The sequence below is a fragment of the Cervus elaphus genome, chromosome 6 (genome assembly GCF_910594005.1).
Source record: "Cervus elaphus chromosome 6, mCerEla1.1, whole genome shotgun sequence".
In the NCBI taxonomy this organism is placed as follows: domain Eukaryota; kingdom Metazoa; phylum Chordata; class Mammalia; order Artiodactyla; family Cervidae; genus Cervus; species Cervus elaphus.
Window position 1 is genome coordinate 23,545,775 of NC_057820.1, and position 20,972 is coordinate 23,566,746.

At 44.5% G+C, this 20,972-nt stretch overlaps 1 protein-coding gene across 1 annotated transcript in view; it reads right to left on the minus strand.

Annotated features, from left to right (window-relative positions):
- The window catches only part of FRAS1 (Fraser extracellular matrix complex subunit 1), a 502,305-nt gene extending 482,922 nt beyond the window's left edge, over positions 1-19,383 (minus strand). The window contains exons 1-2 of the mRNA XM_043906392.1: positions 18,220-19,383; positions 10,175-10,206 (exon numbers count right to left, since the gene is read on the minus strand). Of these exons, the coding sequence (XP_043762327.1) occupies positions 10,175-10,206; positions 18,220-18,295 (108 nt within the window). The 5' untranslated portion in view covers positions 18,296-19,383. The remainder of the gene's footprint in view (positions 1-10,174; positions 10,207-18,219) is intronic.
- Between the last annotated feature and the right edge of the window lie 1,589 nt (positions 19,384-20,972).

Here is a 20,972-nt window from a genome sequence, read left to right on the forward strand (position 1 = left end):
TCTATTTTGGGGGGCTCCAAAATCACTGCAGATGGTGACTGCAGCCATGAAATTAAAAGACACTTACTCCTTGGAAGAAAAGCTATGATCAACCTAGACAGCATGTTGAAAAGCCCTTTCCCAACAAAGGGCCGTAAAGTCAAAGCTATGGCTTTTCCAGCAGTCACGGATGAATGTGAGAGTTGAACTATAAACAAAGCTGAGCGTCAAAGAATTGACGCTTTTGAACTGTGGTGTTGGAGAAGATGCTTGAGAGTCTCTTGGACTGAAAAGAGATCCAACCAGTCCATCCTAAAGGAAATCAGTCCTGAATATTCATTGGAAGGACTAATGTTGAAGCTGAAACTCCAATACTTTGGCCTCCTGATGCAAAGAATGGACTCATTAGAAAGACCCTGACACTGGGAAAGATTGAAGGCAGGAGGAGAAGGGGACAGTAGAGGATGAGATGGTTGGATGGCATCACCGACTCAATGGACATGAGTTTGAGCAAGCTCGGGGAGTTGGTGATGGACAGGGAAGCCTGGCGTGCTGCAGTCCATGGGGTCACAACTGAGCAACTAAGCAATTGAACTGACACCAAAGCACCACTATCTCATTTATGACACAGGCTATCCAGTCTCCACTTGAGTACCTCTAATTAAAGGACTCTCATTATTTTTCAAATTTTATTTCAGCACTCAGCACAGTAATGACATGCTGTTAATTTTCTGTTAAAAAAAATTAAGCTTTTACCCCAGAATAATTACAGATTTACTAAGTTTTGAGGGGGTGGGGGCAGAGTACTTAATAGAGAAAGCTTCCACTTGAGCATGTTGATGAATACCAGCACAAACATAAGTCTAAGCCATTTTCATTTCTATGGTCAACCTCTTTTGTGTTACACTTCCAAATAAAAGAAAATTGTGCTACATCAATTTTTTAAAAGGACACTAGCAGTGAAGAACTCTACTTGTCTTCTTTAACCCTCCTTAACCCTGATCAACAAGGCTTACAGACCAGACCAGAAGTTCTCGATTTTTTTCACTACCATATACAGTGGATATACTGTATCCACCATATACTCCCACAAATACATCAGACATTGACAAAACACCAAAAATATTTTGTAAAATCTATAATAAAGGAAATTATAACCACAATGAAATAGGACCTCAAACCTGTTACACTGTCTATGATAAAAAAACAAAAGATAACAAGTTTTGGAAAGGACATAGAGAAAAGGGAACTCTTACACACTGTTGGTAAGAATATAAATTGGTGTAACCATTAAGGAAAATAGTATGGAGGGACTTCAAAAAAAATGAAAATAGAACTACTTTATGATATAATGATCCCAGTTCTGGATTTTTATCCAAAAAATGAAATCAGGATCTTAAAGAAATCTGCATTCCCATATTCTTCCCAGCATTATTCCCAATAACCAATCCAAATACCTATCAACAAAAGAATGGATAAAGAAAATATAATATAGATAATGGAATATTGCTAAGTTGCTTCAGTCGGGTCCAACTCTGTGCAACCCTATGGACTGTAGCCCGCCAGGCTCCTCTGTCCATGGGATTCTCCAGGCAAGAATACTGGAGTGGGTTGCCATCCAATATTATTCAGCCTTAAAAAAGAATGAAATCCTCCTTTCACAAAAACGCAAGTGAACCTGAAGGACACACGCTAAGTCAAATAAACCAGATGCAGAGAGACAAATATGGCATGATCTCACTTATGGGTGGAATCTAAAATAGTTACACTCAGAGTAGAGAGTAGAAGGTTAGTAGCGGGAGGGAGGAAGAGAAAAAGGGAAGAGGTTAGTCAAGGGGTACAAGGTTTCACTTGGGCTTCCCAGGTGGCGCCAGTGGTAAAGAAGCTGCTTGGCAATGCAGGAGAAATAAGAGATGCGGGTTCAGTCCCTGGGTTGGAAAGAACCCCTGGAGAAGGGCATGGCAACCCACTTCAGAATTCTTGCCTGGAGAATGCCATGGACAGAGGAGCCCATGGGGTCACAAAGAGTCAGACACGACTGAAGTGACTCAGCACACATGCACGCACATGATTTCACTTACTCAAGATGAGAAATGTGCACCAATGTGATTATAATTAACAATACGAAATTATATACTTGAAAGTTGATAAGAGGGTAGATCTGAAGTGCTCTCACTATAGAAGGAAGGAAGAAAGGGAGGGAAGACGGAAGGGAGGAAGGAAAGGGTGACTAAGCTGATATGTTTATTACCTTGATTGTGGTGATTACTTCACACTGCATACACATATCAGATAGTCCAGTTGTACATGTTAAATATATATAATTTTTATTTATCAATTATACCTCATAGAGCTAGAAAAAATTACCAGAATATGTAGGACTGACTGCAGATGAAGGCTCTGATGTAACACCACTCCTTTTTCTTTTATTCAAGAAAATATATCAAGCCATATGGCGAGAGCAGTGCTGTAATAACGATACACATATTTATACATTTATAAAACAATGATGTAAACAAACAAATAACAATCTCAGGTGCTCTAACAAGTTTTTGTGACCTTTCTCAAACTAATAACAACACAACAGCGAGCCTTCACCCAGGGTGAGAACCATCAATGAGACTAAAATTCAGGCTGAAGTACTATAAGTTAAGAATTTTAAAGTTCTAACACTGCACAGTCCAATACAGTAGTCACAAACCACATGTGGTCATTTGAATTTCAGTTAACATTAAGCAAAATTTAAAATCCCATGCTTCAGTGTCACTAGCCACACTTCAAGCGCTCAATAGCCACATGTGGTTTGTGGCCACCATGCTGGAGGGTGCAGCTCTGGGACATTCCCATCAGCACAGAGTGTTCTATTGGATGGCACTGTGCTAAGGAATCTTGGATAGGATCTCATCTAATGCTCTCATTTTACAGATTTAGAAACTGAGACCTCATTTCATTCAGGTGACTTAATACTACACAGCCAGTAATACAGAGCCAGGACCCGAACTAAGACACTCTGGCTTCTATCACACAATCATTTCCACTCCAACATCTTCGTGTCACCTAGGTGATGTGAGCATCCGTTCTTGCCAAGCACAGTTCTGGTTCTTTCATAAGTATGCTCTCAGGTAATCCTCACACCAGCCCCATGAGGAATATTATTATATAGTATATGAAATTAAGACTCAGCCGTTTAAAGTATCAGATCTGAGACCAGACTGCAAAAAGTAGCAGAACCAAGATTTAAACTCCAAAGCCTGGACCCAGTCACTGTGTTATACTATGCATTAATACCATAAATACTCCACAACTTTCATTATTCTTGAAAACTTTTTCCTCCTTTAAATGTGCTAAAAGTTAATGCCTCATGATTCATTTTGCCAGCATTTGTGAGGAAAAGTATTCCAAGGAAGAAAATCCCAACACTCAACACTGTTGATCTGAGGAAGAGTAGCTATGTCCACCTTTGCCAAGTGTAAACTGCTTCACAGCAACAATAAGAGTAGCTAACCTTTGTCAACTTAAAAAATAGTCACAACCTAAAAGTTGAGAGTTATGTTTTATTCAGGGGGAACTTTCAGGACCTTGAGCCCAGGAGACAGCACCTCAAGTGACCCTGAGAAAATTGCTCCAAGGAGCGGAATGGAGGAGTCAGGTTATATAGATGTTTGCAACAAAGAACAGCTAGTATGAACATCAAAAGTATTTCTGAGAATTAAAGAAAACCATGTATCTCAAGTTAAGGAAATTAGTGCTTTTCTATGTTTGGAAATATGCAAGAGTCTGGGCACTGAAATCATTCTTTGCATTTGCATCTCAGCTATCTGGGGCTAGTATCTTGTATTCTTCCTCAGTGCTCACCATAAGGAGTGGTTGCAGCCTAATTACTGCCATTTCTCACTTTTATTGTGGGCTTCCTTGGTGACCCCAAGGTGAAAAATCTGCTTGCCAATGTAGAAGACATGGGTTCGATCCCTGGGTCAGGTAGATCCCTTGGAGAAGGATATGGCAACCCATTCCAGTATTCTTGCCTGGAGAATCTCATGGATAGAGAAGCCTGGCAGGCTACAGTCTAGGGGATCACAAAGAGTTAGACACGACTGAGCAACTACACAACATAAACTTTATCACTGGTCACAAGCACTGGGCTAAGTGCTTCATGCTGACCTCCCTTAACCTTTGCAACAATCCTGTGCAGTGAATCGCTTGTCTCCATTTTACAGATATAAAAACTGGAGAGTCCAACCATCCACCCTCAGGAAGAATCTATGAAGGAGATGTTTGATTGTGGTGATGCCAAAGGAAAGTGAAATTCTTTTTACTCAGTAGCAAATGGAAAAGACCAAGAGATAGGTGAAAACTTTGAAATAAAATCTATTGCCCTCCTCACATACGATGCCCTGCCACAGGTAAACATATGAAGTAGGGAGTTTCCCTCTGACAGATTCCTGATTTAATCCAGTCACACTCTCTCTCCCACTGCAGCTGACTTTGAAGAAAGTCCTGACAGTCCAGGAGTGCAGGGATACTGTGGGGTAAGAAAAAACCCCAAAATAGACTATGTACTGTTTCTAAAGGTAGAGGACCTTCTTGAGTATTTTCTAACCTGAGGAATGGAAAGAAGAGAAAGGAAGGAAGACAGTCGTAAAACGAAAAGAGACAGCTGAGGTCAGTACATTACTAAGAAATGGCTACATGGGGCTTAGAACTAAGTCAGTGCAGTGTCCCTTTGAGTCCACAAAGCTGTTAAAAGTTGGGAAACACCACACATTATCCCACCAAAAGTTGGGATTTGTGTGGTTACACATATATAATATAGCACATACTATACATTAAGATGGAATGATATACCCGCCTTGCTTCAGGTGGTGAATTTAGCACAACTGGGCTTCCCTGGTGGTTCAGACGGTAAAAAAAAATCTGCCTGCAATGCGGGAGACCCAGGTTCAATTCTTGGGTCAGGAAGATTCCCTGGAGAAGGGAATGGCTACCCACTCCAGTATTCTTGCCTAGAGAATTCCATGGACAGAGAAGCCTAGAGGGCTACAACCCATGGGGTCGCAAGAGTCAGACACGACTGAGCGTCTTTCACTCATTCATTCAGTGTGGGAGAGCCCCCGCTAATTGGGAAGGGGTTAGCCAGGGACAGCTGGCTTTTGCAGGAGGTCAGGCCAGAGACTGGCAGAGACAACTGCATGACAGGTGCAGCAGGGAGCGGCTGGGCACATCGGGCTGAAAGTAAAATAAGCCAGTTGTGCTTAGAGACAACAAGCAGACTGGCCTGGCCTGGCTGCAAGAAACAGCATGCTCAGTGAAATGGCTCTAGAATCAGACCTGGGTTGGAACGTGCTCTCCTTCTAGCACTGACTAGCTATGTGTGATTTGGAACAAGTGACTTAAGACTTTCTGAGACTCAGGTTCCTCATCTGTAAAGGCAATGCCTGTTTCCTGGGATTGTTGAAAGTGTGAAATACATAGCAGGTGCTGATTAACTCTCTTTCCTCTCCTTCTTCTTAGTTCATAAAGAGGAATTTTGTCATTGCAGAAAATTACATGCCAAGTACCACATCTGGGTGTCTTCCCCACATTATCTTCTTTACAAAATCATTCAGGAAAGGTCTATATATCCCCATTTCATACAGGAGGCAATGGAGATTCAGGAAGCTTATGTAACTCGGTCACAGAGCTGGTTTGTAGCCGACAAGGCAGAATCAATGCAAGGTCTGTCAGCAAAAACTCTAATTTGAAAAGGTATGTGTACCCCACTGTTCATAGCAGCACTGTTTACCATAGCCAAGATGTGGAACCAACCTAAATGTCCATCAACAAATGAATAAAGAAGATGTAGCATGTATATACAATGGGACATTATGCAGCCATAAAAAAAGAATGAAATAATAACATTTGCAGCAACATGAAAGGACCTAGAGATGATCACACTAAGTGAAGTCAGAGAAAGACAAATATCATATGATATCACTTATATGTGGAATCTAAAGAAAATGAAACAAATCAACTTATTTACAAAACAGAAATAGAGAGACTTCCCTGGTGGTCCAGTGGTTAAGAATCCACCTGCCAATGCAGGGGACACAGGTTCAATCTTTGTTCCAGGAAGATTCCACATGCCACCAGGCAACTAACCCCACATGCCACAACCACTGAGTCTGAGCAGTCTAGAGTCCATGCGCCAAAACGTGAAGCCACCACAATGAGAAGCCCATGCACCGCAGCTAGAGAGTAGCCCTCCTCATCCCAACGAGAGAAAGCCCATGTGCAGCAACAAAGACTCAGCGCAACCAATAAACGAAACTGAAATAGACGTGAAGACACAGGAAAGAAATTCATGGTTCCCAAAGTGGAGGAGGGATAAACTAGTAGTTTGGGATTACCATACACACAATACTATATGTGAAATAGATAAACAACAAGGACCTCCTATATCGCACGGGTAAGTATAGAAATATCTTGCAATAATCTAAAATGGAAAAGTATCTGAAAAAGATATATATACATACACACAGACACATAACTGAATCACTTTGCTGTATATCTGAAACTAACACAACATTGTAAACTGTACTTAGATTTAAAATCACTTTTTTAAGGTCTGTCAGACTATAAGCGTCATGAATATTCTACTCTATATGCCGCTTCCAAGGCAACTAATGATGAGATAGAAACCGTACCAGGGGAAGGAATACTCACAAGACAGGCTGAGAGTTAGCAACCAGCAGCTAGTGCTTGGATCCATGTCCTCATTTGCTTGGTATGTTTCATGGAATTCTAAGTAAAGCTGGTGCTTTGCCATTTTCAACCAGACCACTTTCCATTTCTGGTTACTTACCGGCAATGAGGGAGACCTGGGTTCGATCTCTGGGTTGGGAAGATCCCCTGGAGAAGGGCATGGCAACCCATTCCAGTATTCTTGCCTGGAGAATCCCCAGAGACAGAAGAGCCTGGCAGGTTACAGTCCATGGGGTCACAAAGAGTCAGACACGACTGAGCAACTAAGCCTAGCACCTGAGAAATGAGCTTCCCTGGGGTCTCAGACAGTGAAGAGTCTGCCTGTAATGCTGGAGACCAGGGTTCAATCCCTGAGTTGGGAAGATCCCCTGGATAAAGGAATGGCAACCCACTCCAGTATTTCTGCCTGGAGAATTCCACGCAGAGGAGACTTGGGGTTACCATCTATGGGGTCACAGAGTCGGACACGACTGAGCAACTAACACACAACACACACCTGAGAAATAAAAGAAGTGCAAGAACTTCACACCCCTGCCCCAGCTCCCCCAACTATGAATGGAGAGTCTGGACTACCTGATCTCTGAAGTCCCTCCCAGCTCTAAAAGGCACACAGGTAGAATTCACAGGGTTTAGGACTGTGACACCATACCACCATCCTCACAGCCAGCTCCCAAATGCCATGCCTCTTACCACAGAAATCCTCTCACCCAAGGAATTGCTTCATCAGAGAATCCTAAACAGTATATAAAAGTTCTCAAAGTCTGGATTTTAAATTAAAAATACATAAATGCATATTCACTCAATTTCACTGATGCAGGTGCAGTGCTTTTCTTCAAGACCAGCCTGTGTGGTAAGACAGCAGCAATGAATTAAGCAGACAATTGGCTACGGCCACAAGGCACCAACCTCCCTGCCATCCTGAAGTTCCTTAAAATGGAAAAGGGACTCCACGTGGTTGCAAATAAACGCAAATGCAGCATCTCTCTGGACTTTTGTGCTTTCCCCCCAATCTTTTAAAATTGTTTCTCTCACCCTTAATTTGACAGCAAGTTTTCAGCAACTCACCTCTTAAAGTATTCAACTATACGGTTTCCCTAGAAACAAACGCTGTTTCTTTTCATATTCCCACCTCAGCAGTTTAATTAAACTGTAAGTCAGGTTCGTCATTCCTCTGCTCTTACCTCCTCCAGTGGCTCACCCACTGATTGAAGGGATGAGCTAAGGTCCATGCAAGGACCCACTGCGCTGTCACCGCCCGCCTCTCTGACCTCATCTCCTGCCACGCTCCCCGGGTCACATGCTCCATCCACACTGACCTGCAGGCCCGTCTTCAAATGGCCAAACAAGCTCCTGCTTCAGACTTTACACTCACTGTTCCCTGCTCTGGAATTCTCTTTCCCTGGATGTCCAGGGGGCTAGCTCTTACCGTGCCCCTCAGGTCTTTCTTCAAATGTCACCTTACTTCCTCAGGGAGCCCTTCACTGTCCCCTTATTTCAAGAGGCCACCCTTGTCCCCTCTTTAGCCTTTTCTATCTCTCCCCTGTCCTTATACTGTTTTCACTCTTAGCATTAATCTGATATTGCTTATTCCTAGATGCATTCCCAGTGCCTAGAATAGCAGGTCCAGGGGTATCACTCCATAAATATTCCATGGGATTTTCCAGGCAAGAACACTGGAGTGGGTTGCCATTTCCTTCTCCAGGGGATCTTCCTTACCCAGAGATCGAACCCAGGTCTCCCGCACTGCAGGCAGATGCTTTACCGTCTGAGCCACCAGGGAAGCCCCAATTGTTGAGTAATCTTTATTTTGCAATATTGCAATAATAATCTTCATTATTGCAGCAAATTAATTGTCTTTCTCACTGAGTTGCATAACCACGATCATAAGTATACCAGGCTTGAGGACATATAGGAACAAACACACCAAAGTCTTGGTAAGTAAGGAAGCCAACTGGAAGGGTCACAGGTGTGCTGGTGACCACTCCCTTAACTTGATCCAACCGAACTGACCTCTCTCTGTACTTGCTATAGTCATATTCAGATGTACAATACCACGCTGCCACATCAAACACAGAAGGTAGTCAGGACACTGTCTTGAGATTCAGGAAGAACAACCTGAAAAAAGTCAGGTTGTTTTGTTCTGGTCCACTCCTTAAAGGTCAATTACCTTTAGCAGATCTCTTTCTCTCTCACTCTTAGTTCTTCATTAAAAAGAGGGAGGGTGTAAGATAATATGTGGCCTGTCTATTTCAGTGATCTACTGTATATATCAGGTAGATGATTGATAGCTATGAAAATATACTGAAAAGCTACGAAGCACTCTATACAACAAGTAATTTTCTTCATATTAAAATGGACAGACTATCTCTACAGCTCCCCCAAACTGATGATATACTTTATAGCACTTTGATTTTAAAGTGATTCTTAAAATGTACTAAAGAATAAACCAAAGGAAAAGTAGGCTTTTAAGGGCAGGGAATGGAAAAGAGAGTGGAAAATGCTTTCTCCTGATTCTTTATAGAAAAATATAAGGAAGGAAAAACTCATAAATCTCCAAAGCAGTAACTCTATTACATAAAGTTCAGATTCAAGAATATTACTGTGAACATCTACAATTATCTAGACTCTCAGATATTTCAAATATTTCTCATTTATTTCAATTCCACAAGGATAATTCAAGATGACATATTAGTATCACACATGTCAATAGCGGGTTGGGATGTAAATGAGCAAACCCTTTCCAACCATTCGAGTTCTTTTTCTTATTACAGCATTTATTAAACTAAAATAAAAAAGTGGTGAAGAATGACTTGTCACACCATTTATTAGAGTTGATGGAGTGTAGACGGTCTTTTCAATAAGGCTTTAACACACTGTTATGCACCACAGTACACTATTAATGAAAAGAAATGCAGGAATCTTGCATCAGCTTTTCCCACAAGTCATTCTGACATTAGATTCAAAATCAATTCTATTCTACATGGCAAAGGTTCAGAGATATAATGTTAATTTGTTTGTTGTTTATAAAACTTAAATGTATAATGCAAAACAATGGTCAGGATCCTCCACATTGTACTCAATAATCATACATATTTTTGCAGGGGGGACTCAAAATGCAACAAGGAGATAAAGAGGTTGTGACCTAGTTCATATCTGACAAGAGAATGGGACCTAATTTTCTCTCTGATTGAAAGAACACACGGGACAGCCATGGAATGCAAATTGTGTTGGCTGTCTGAATTTCTCTTCCAATACCTGAGCATCTGAATGGAACTAATTCACTCTGGAAAAGGTATTAAGTAATTGAGCATGACTGTGCCAGGATGAGGGATAATCCTCAAACCGAGAAGGAAAATAAACATATTTTACAATGGCAGGGTCACCTCACTCAGTAACCCCAATCAAGTATTTTACATTCATAAGAAATAAGTCAAATATATGAGGAATGACCTACCGCCAACAAGGAACCCTGATAGACACAAGCACCTGTGGGAGAAAAACAAAACAAGAATTAAAAGAGATGCATAACAGACCAACAGGCACAGCTCTGGCCAACTTACACAAAAACTGCATCTACATGCGTCATAATCAGCAAACTCTGCTTTCTCCAAAGTCTTAAAAGCTTGAGGGTTCTTCCCTTGGGAAAATAACCCCAAACACTAAAACAATATTTCTAGGACACACATGAGGGAAGGCACTGTTGAAGCTTATTCTTTGAATTTTAAAACAACTGTGTATACAACGACTTGTGATAAATACAGTGTGCATTTTCCTCTATGACAAATCAGCAAAGCCTCCATAATCCAGTCCCAGTTTACTGATCCAGGCTTCTCGGCCTTTCTTTCCTCAGACAAATTCTCCAGTCCAGCCCAAGAGGCCAACTTAGGATCCCATGATAATACTTTCATATTGTCAATGTCTTTACTCATTTTCGTTTCCTGCAGGAGATGCATCTGGTCTAATCAAGTTCCTTGAACTCAATCCCATCTCCTTCGTGAAGCTTTCCAGCCCACATGATTATTCTTTTTCTAAAACGATTTTTGAACAGCACAACAGGTGTTGATTCAACCTATAAACATGCGGGCAGTGTGCGAACAGCTACTAGCTCAGAAACACACTTCAAAGCAGATTGAAATACCATACACACACCAAGAGCATACCCTGACAATGTGCCACACTTGGATGTCCAACGAGCAAAGGACACATTTTATTACAGTGCCTGGCCTCCAAGAGATCATTGGAAAAGTCTCAGTACTATTAACTTCTCATGAAGTTAGGACTGGTCTACATTATCTACTGATAATGGAATGAAGAACAATGTTCAAAGAAAATGAAATGGTTATTTACACTTGGGCTTTGAATCAAAGATCTCTATGGGCAAATTTACTGAAATGACTTTTGTGCCCTTGACATTCAAATAAGAATAAATTGAGATAAAACCCTGGGGGGAAATTCTTCCTAAGTAACTTACTTTTCTTTAAGAAATCCCATTCCAAAGACTATTTAAGTCGACAATATATCATAAAGATATATATATACATATATATAGATATAGATACATTTACAAAATAATTATGAGGCATGTGGATATATATATAAAATAATCACATACTTAGTCACTAAGTTATATCCAACTCTTTTGCAGCCCCATAGACTGTAGCCTACTAGGCTCCTCTGTCCAAGGAATTTCCCAGGCAAGAATACTGGAGTGCATTGCCATTTCCTTCTCCAAAATAATAGTATATAGGCAAATAAATACATATCAACACAATTCGATTCTTAAAACACATACTTATTTAACAACTTCTGACATTTAAAAGTTAAACATAAAGATCATCACTTAGGTACAATTTAACAAAATTCAACCTTTCGATAAAACCATCCTCAAATAATTTTATTACCTTCTTCCACAGCACTACCCTTGAAAAGCCACTATCCTTTCAAACCTCCAAAAGGTATCAGGTATCTTAAGAAGTATCCAAGTATTCATATCAAAGTCCATTTCTGGAAATTTGGACAAATTTGGACAAATTCGTTGTACCATGAAAAAATAAAGTGGCAGTGAGTAGCCACATTAGCACATTTCGTTAAGCCAAATATCTGCTAGGTACTGAAGTCAAAACTGTGTGTAACTCCTGATAAATTCTATCATTAGGAAAAGGAGTTAACTCAATTTGGGTTGCTGCAGGATGTACAATTCTGAAAGAAATAAGCCTTGGCCTCTGAAGGCTTTCCTGCAACACAATAGCTCTACCCAAAAGGCAGCTGCAGAAATGAGTACTAACATGTCTTCCAAAACCTCACTGCTTCCTTCTGGAGGATAGAAAGCGTCCCATTGTAACACCCAGTTCCATCAAACATTATCACCACTCCATGCCACATGTAGTCCTCATGTGCAGGCATACTTTCCCACACCCACACAAGCTTCACACCTACCAGGAGACAAAGTCGCTGCATGCAGCTTCTGGTGATGCCTTTTCACTAACCAATCAACCCATACACTTTGGAAAACAAAGTTATTGTCTCCACTCATCACTTTTTCTCTTAAGGAAATGATTGCAACTCTGAGTTTTCAATTTTGGCTTATTTGAACTTGAATTCTGAACTTGAAAGGCAACTCCAGATTAATGGGAATTCTGACCAACGAGTGGTAAAGAACCCTCCTGCCAATGCATGAAACGTAGGAAACGCAGATTCAGTCCCTGGGTCGGGAAGACACCACGGCCTAAGAAATGGCAACCCACTCCAGCATACTTGCCCAGAGAATCCCATGGACAGGATCCTGGTGGGCTAGGCTCTATAGGGTTGCAAAAGAGTTGGACATGACTGAAGCAACTTAGCATGCATGCACATGCACACACAAAGCGGATCTACAAGAAGAAACAGGCCTTCTAGAAGGGAAAACAAGGAAAAAGACAAGAGGAACCAGGTCCTCTGATCAAGAACTTGGCCAGTTTTAGGGCATAGAACACAGCTGAGATGGCGAGTAATTGAATTTCTGACACCTGTGACAAAATACGTGAAGTTTTGCAGGGTGACGGGATCAGACGGTGCCAAGAAGGAAGCCAAGATCATGCGACCTTCCCTCCTTAGGGTTGTGCCTTTCTCGCAGGTCCCATAGACAAAATGTCACTTCATATTCATGTAAACAGGTAAATGTCTGTTTTTAGGCCCACTGACACATTATAAGGGAATCCATTATGAGACACTTGTATAAAATCTGAAGTTTTCAGAGGAAATTTGAGATACAATTTGCACTTGTACTCACAGCCTGATATTCGTGATAGAAACCCTTACCTGATAACATGAGCATTTGCTCATTTTAGAGATGTTAAAACCTAAGAATCACAAAATGTCAGATCCATTAGTTCAAAGAAATAGTGGCAGATAAGATTATAAGATATGAAGAAATTTGGAGAGCATGGTATCACAAAAACATGACTCATTAGGAACAAGCAGCCACAAGTTGGCATTTAAATGTTCAAGCTTTTATGTTGTGCTCTAATTCAGCATATGGCTTGCACACTGTGGAACAGTTAAAACAGAATCGTTTTCTGAACTGACAGGACAGCTCATGTTCTGATTATTGTCAACCAGGAGTCAGATCAATTAATAGAGTAGTTAAATCGAAAATGGGCCAACTGTTTTTGAACTAATGTAAGATTTGGCACAGGGTTCCAGCTATGCCATGTGGCAACCCCTCCCCTCTCCTGAGCCAAGTGGTGGCCGAGTATTTTACGACTACTCATGTCTGAGTAAAATTGAGTAATATTGCCACTCAAGTCCACAACAGTGAATACAGATGGCCATGCTCTCACTAAAGGATTTATTTGCAGAGGATAACACCTAGAATCCAATCCCCAGAGGAGAACATAAATATAATATGAGGGACATAAGAGCCTATGACAATATAAACACATCTTTATTTCTGCTAGTAGTTAGTTGCAAAAGCCAAAAGATGCAGGGTTGCAGTTGTTCAGTATTGGTAAACCCACTGAGGGTCAATGTTGACATGTCCCTATGGCTCTCTTACCCATATTAATGGTTTTCCAGGAATGCAAACTCCTTTAGGGCAGGTATTATGATTTTTTTTTTTGATGTCTATATGTCCCTACCAGATATAACCTGATAAACTGATACATAAGCTCTCAATAAAGATTTGTGGAATGAATGAGTGAAGAGATAGGCTATTTCTTCCCATCCAATGTCTTTCCTTCCTTAACATTGAGTTTTAAGCACTGACTCTTACATAGAAGGAACTCTCCAGCCAAGAGTAGAACCAAATAGGATGATCCACCCATAAATAAAAACACTCTATTAAATTATCCTTTTCAGCATATTCCATTAATGGCTTTTAAAAACTAGAAAAAGACTAGAAAACTATAAAATTGACTGAAGTCACATGGGGAGTAACAGACACACACTAGAACTCAGTTCTCTTAACCAATTCAAGAATCTTGCTCTACCCACAAGCCAACAGGTTCTACCTAGTGTAACTTCACACAACCAGGGTCAATACAACTCAAGATGTTCTTCTCCAGGAAATGTCATGGAAGAGCCCACCTGATTCAGAAAGCAGCCATGTTTGTTAGAAGTTTCTCTGTGACTTTCTGAGTTTGTTAAGTTCTCAAATCATAGTGGTCTGTCAGCTTGGTGATATAAGAAAATGTAAAATAAAACTGTCAATTACCTGTTGGTAAAACTTCAGTTTTCTTTTAATAATTAAAATTCAGAACTATGAAATTGCAACTGATTGCAAATAAAGCAGTAAATATCAAACTTTTTTTATTCTATGTTGGATGATTAGCACAACTATTTTGGAGTTATCAGTTCAGATCAATTCAGTTCAGTCACTCAGTCGTGTCTGACTCCTTGCGACCCCATGAACCGCAGCACGCCAGGCCTCCCTGTCCATCAACAACTCCCGGAGTCCACCCAAACCCATGTCCATTGAGTCGGTGATACCATCCAACCATCTCATCCTCTGTTGTCCCCTTTTCCTCCTGCCCTCAATCTTTCCCAACCTCAGGGTCTTTTCAAATGAGTCTGCTCTTCACATCAGGTGGCCAAAGTATTGGAGTTTCAGCTTCAACATCAGTCCTTCCAATGAACACCCAGGAGTGATCTCCTTTAGGATGGACTGGTTGGACCTCCTTGCAGTCCAAGGGACTCTCAAGAGTCTTCTCCAACACCACAGTTCAAAAGCATCAATTCTTCGTGCTCACCTTTCTTTATAGTCCAACTCTCACATCCATACATGACCACTGGAAAAACCATAGCCTTGACTAGACGACCTTTGTTGGCAAAGTAATGTCTCTGCTTTTTAATATGCTACCTAGGTTGGTCATAACTTCCCTTCCAAGGAGTAAGCATCTTTTAATTTCATGGCTGCAAACACCATCTGCAGTGATTTTGGAGCCCAGAAAAATAAAGTCAGCCATTGTTTCCACTGTTTCCCCATCTATCTGCCATAAAGTGATAGGACCAGATGTCATGATCTTAGTTTTCTGAATGTTGAGCTTTAAGCCAACTTTTTCACTCTCCTCTTTCACTTTCATCAAGAGGCTCTTTAGTTCTTCACGAGCTATCACCTTGCCAATTTCTGCATTTGGTGAATAATAGAACACAGCCTAAAGAAGTTAGGTAGTTCATCCAAGGCCATACGGCAGCAGTCTAAGCTTAATTTGAAATGTGATCTGGCAATACTTATTCCCCTGAACAATATTTTTTAGTACCTATTGTGCACCAGGAGCTGAGCTGGAGATATAAGAATAACCAAAAGCCATCTTAAGCCCTCAGTGAGCATACAGTTAAATGAAGAAGACTGCATCTTTAATTCGATTAATCATTTTATTAGTTTTTAAAGTTAGTTTTATTGGGTATTTTACTGAGGCACTAATTTGCAATTTCTTTGTATATAAAATGGGGACAATAAAAGCAATTAACCCAGAAAAAAAAAAGAAGACGGCATCTTTATCAACTAAAATTATAGAGTTATTAAATGGTGTACTAGAATATATATGACACGCTCTCTGAGCATTGAGAAGAAAACAAATTCTGTCTGAACAGCAAAAGTATCACAGAATTAGTCACATCAAAAGACCCACACATGTGAATACTTCTTTTCCGTTTTTAAAAATCATTGCCAGGACTAGTACTAAAACTTGAGGAACTCTCTAAGATCCTTAAGCTCTCCATCTCTGTCCTCAATACTCGTATTTTTTAAGAGAAAAAGAAAACCCTGACAGAATCAAATCACAAGTCTCATCAGATGACAACTGATTTTCTGGCTGTGGGGCTGTTATCATTTAATTAATTTAATTAAATGAGAGTAAATATGTAAAGCTCTTAGCCTAGTGCCAGGCAGATAGTATGTGCTCCACAAATTTCCCTACTCATTCATTCATTATTAGGCTTGGGGCTTCCCTGGTGGCTCAGTTGGTAAAGAATCCGCCTGCAATGCGGGAGACCTGGGTTCCAGCCCTCGGTTGGGAAGATCCCCTGGAGAACGGAACAGCTACCCACTCCAGTATTCTGGTCTGGAGAATTCCATGGACTATATATATAGCCCATGGGGTCGCAAAGAGTCAGACAGGACTGAGCGACTTTCACTTTCCAGCATCGTTATGACTTGGATGGAAACTCTCAAACATGTATCAATCCAGGTTGTGAGATGATTCTAGAATGCTCTGAAGGTGGGCTGAAACAGTAAGAAGCAAAGTATCCAAAGAATCTTTGGAGGAATAGTGCTCCTCACGCCCCACACTTCCTCTCCCCCATCTGAAAACTCTGGACGTTCTTAAACTTTGCCCTTTTTGTCAACCCGTCTTCCACAGAGCGAACCCTGCCGGCCCTTCATAATAATGGCTTTTGTCATTTCAAAAGATCTGCTCTGAGAAGCCAATCGTTGCAGTATTCTAACTGCTCCCTGGTGAGTATGGGGCGGGGGGGACAGATAGCACGTCTGCCGCGTGGCCGGGATATGATCCTAAATAGGAAACTCCCATCACTCGGTGACAATGTAATTTTTCTACGTCTCAAGTTCACACTGGGGTGTCCTAGGTTGACTCTCCCATCTGCTTCACTACAATTAAGCCCTTTAAGTTTTATTGTTTTTTAAGTCTGCAAACACACGCACACATAAAACAAAGACACGGTTCTACAGGTTATGCCTTGTTTGAAAAGGGCTGCACAGGTCCCAGACCTGCTCCTTCCCGGACCCTTAACATACTTCCCGGGAGGGTGCAGGCAGACGGTCCCTTCATCTACCGGCAAGCCCCCAGTGCTGTGCGTTTCCAAAGCCACGCCACCCTCTCCCGGGAAGCTAGCGAGGAAAAGGCAGCATCTCAGGTGGCTGCAGGTCCACCCGAGCAGGGCTGCGTCCCGCCGGGGGCTGCGGCCGCCCCCCGCCCCGTGCCCGGGTCCGCACCCGCGAGCCGGCTTCCAGCCCGCACCTGCGCGGAGAAGGCTCCCAGCCCCGCGGCGCCAGCGGCTGCGGCTCTGATTTGAAGCGGGGCAGGTGAACCCTCCTTCCTGAAGCTGGATGAATAATGAATGGAGCCGGGAGGGGAAGCCGAGAGCCCTGCGCGGTGGATTGAGCCGTCTTCCTCCGCCCGCCGTCTCCCTTCCCCTTTCCTAAGCCCGGAGAGGCGACTTTCCCGGCGACTCCGAGCAGGTGGGAGTTCCCGGCGCCTCGCATCCCCGGGCCCGCATCCCAGGACCCCCAAACTCTTGATCTTTTTTATCGATGCATTTATTTGCCCGAGCTCACATCGCTTTTGCTATCATGGCGACAATTCCCACCGTCTCCTTTCTCTCCCCCAGCTCCAGGGTTTTTACACGTAGACTGGAGACCCGGAGGAAAACTGGGAGGCAGAGGGCGAAGTCAGAGAATGGAGCTAAACTCTTATTAACCACTTATTTTCCGCGGAAGCGGCAGCCTGGTGCCTTTCTGTACTGGGGAGATTTCTTTTAGTCCGATTGAATTGTCCACCTCCAGAACACGCTCTAACCGGTTTATAAAATCTTAGTTGGACTTTAAGGGGAGACCCACTGGGAAAAGGAGGGCGGGAGAGGAGAGGGGTTTTAAGGAGCCGGATTTTATGTTTCATAGGAGCAGAAGTATTTTTACGCAGGTAAGAGCAGCTGTTCTCTCCTCACCTACGCTCCATGTAGTTGCTTTCCACTCAGGGGCTCCAGGGAAGTGGAAGAAAGAGAATCCAATTTCAGGGATAGCACCTCCATCGGCCACCCCACCCCCAAATGCGCTCAGGGCTGAAAGGGAGTGGGGCTTGGGATCCGCGTGCAAAACCATCAGGAGTTGGATGGAATCTTCTCAGAAAAAAACCCACTCTAGTTCCCCGGCCACCCACCTACCCATCCCCAGAAAACTTCCATCTGACTCACAATACCATAATCCGGCTAAGCTTTTAAAACAGCTCGATCACACGCGCGCGCGCACACACACACACACACATACACACAGCACCACTCTTTCACCTTCAGAATGATGAGGCAATGCTGCAAATTCCGCCAATGCGAGAGCCATCCCGAGCCACACTTTGAAGACACTCATCGCCGCCTCGGCACTCAGGCTGGAGGAGCCCAGCTTTCAGCATCCAAGAACCGGTTATCAGCCGAAACGCAGGCTTCCGCGCCCCGGGCTGGGCGCACCGAGAAAGGGGGCGGCGGCGAGCGGTCACCTCCGGGGAAACGAGGCGACGGACCGGCGGGAGCGACACTCACATCAGCCCCGAGGCGCCGGGGCGGGAGGGGGTTTCAGTTCACTCACAGCCGGGGAACAGCGCGCCCAATTCTCCAGCCGAGCAGGGCGCCAACGCGGGCTGAGCTGGGAAAATAAAGGAGGAGGCAGGGCGCACAATGTTCCCCGAGGCCAAGTCTCGCAGGAAAGTTGCCGGTCACCGGCCGACCTGATCCCCCAGCAGTTCCTTCAGGCCGGACCTATCCGCTCCCGGGCCCCCGGTCGTGGAGACCCCGTCGCGTCGGCTCCTGGATCCCCAAACCGTGGAGACCCCGGAGAAGGTTCCTAAGCGGCACCTTTTTAAAGTTCGCTTGACACTCTCCGTCGGCGCCGCGTCGGCCAAGGGGGTTGCCGGGAGCCCCGAAAGACCCAGTCACCCCTCCTTCTGGGCTGGGCCCCCAGGGCTCGACGGACCTCAGCCTCCCCGGGAGGCTCGCAGGAAACTTTGTGCCGCGCTGCGGGCGGCTCCCGGGACTCGCCGGTGTTGCGGCCGCCCGGCACCTCCTCGGGCTGCGCTCTCTGCCGCAGATCGTGCGAACGCTCGGGAGGAGAGCCCGGGGGTGGCGCGGGGGGACGCGGCCGCTACTTTCGCGCCCCCGCCGCCAGCCGGGGTGAGGAGAGCTGCCGGGCGCGGTCTCTCCGCGCCGCCGGCCACCTCTCCGCGCTGCCGGCCACCTCCGCACCGTGCGCCCGGAGCCGGTCTGCAGGGTCGAGATGCGATTACGGAAGCGGAGGAGGAGCCATCATTTTAAATGCAAGGAGGAAAGAGCTGGAGAGCCCGGAAGGGACCCCCGAATTAGAGCCACTCGGACCAGAGAGCCCGGAAGCGCACAAAATCAGGCCCCCTCTGGAGCCCCGCGTTTAAAGGACACACGCTCCGCCTCCCTCCCCTCCTTCCTCTCTCCAGAGCTCGGAGTGAAAATGGACCCAGCGACTCCGAGCTTTGGCAAAAGATTCCTGAGAGTCACGTGGAAAGAGGAGAAGCTAGGAGGGGCGGGGGTGGGGGGCGGTGAGAGAGAGCAACCTGATCCCCTGATTCTTTCGGCTGGAGTTCAGATTGCCTTTGTCTGGGGCGGGATCGAGAGTGGTCACACGAGGGAGGGCGAGAGGGGAAGATGGCGTGGTCCTGACTCCTGCAACAGCCGAGGGGCCCGCCAAGAGGATGCACACCCCTCACTTGGGGGCCGGTATGCCCACCTTCAAATGCCCCGCACGGCTCGCACCCTACACCCCGCCACTCCGGCTGGACTAAGAGAGTGAGGCGGATCTGATCCATCTTCCTCGCTCTGGGACCCCCGGGTCGTCGCATCGTGGGTTTACCAGCAGCCTGGGAGGACCTCGGTGTGTGTGTGTCCGAGGCCGGGCCTCCCACAGCGAGTGCACCGCCCCCCCCCCCCAATCCCTCCCCGAGAGAGGTTGTCAGTGGAACACTACACGGCCTCGGCGCGGTGCCTTCAACTGCGCCCCCAAATGCCCAAGACTGGGAAGGAAATGTCCGGGCAAGGCAGACTGGCCCAGGCACTTGAAGAGGGAAGGTCTTCATTCCAGCTCGGGACTGAGTGACGGCAGCTGATTTTTTATAGGACCAAATAAAAATAGGTGATCTAGGGTTAATTATTTGATGAGAACAGTTGCATCAGAGAGATGCTGTCTGGATTCTGATTGGCGCAAAGAAGAGATGATCTGGGTCTCTCAGCTGACCTGAGATGGGTGAACCTGTCAGAGGGGAGTTATCCAAGCACTGGAACCCCTGAGCTGTGAAACCGCAGGGGCCCCCACTTATTTCCAGTCTTTGCCATCTCCATATCCGTGGATGTTTACTCTGCACTGGCGCTGCTGGAAATGATTCACTTTTCAGAATAACTGGATAAATTGTAACTGGCAGATCCCTGTAACTAATACTATTAGCCAAAGCGAAAGGAAAAGTCTGACCACCCAGCACTGATAATCGCGTGTTCATAGGACCCAGGGATGGTGCAATTCACCCTCAGTCTCTCATGGTCCGAGGTGGTCACAGGGACTGAGACTGTCACCTCTGGACCTGAATCACATAGTTGTTGTTGAGTCGCCCAGTCCTGCCCAACTCTTTGCCACCCCATGGACTGCAGCGTATCATCAGGCCTCTCTGTCCCTCACCATCTCCTGAAGTTTGCCCAAGTTCATGTCCAATGAATCGACAATGCCATCCAGCCGACTCATCCTCTGACGCCCTCTTCTCCTTCTGCCCTCAATCCTTGCCAGCATCGGAAACTTTTCCAAAAAGTTGGCTGTTGGCATCAGATGAGCAAGATACTGAAGTTTCAGCTTCAGCATCAGTCCTTCCAATGAAGGACTAATTATGAGCATTCAGGGTTGATTTCCAATGAATGAGTATTCAGGGTAGATTTCCCTTAAGATTGACTGGTTTGATTTCCTTACTGTCCAAGGGACTCTCAGGAGTCTTCTCCAGCACCACAGTTCAAAGGCATCAATTCTTCAGAGCTCAGCCTTC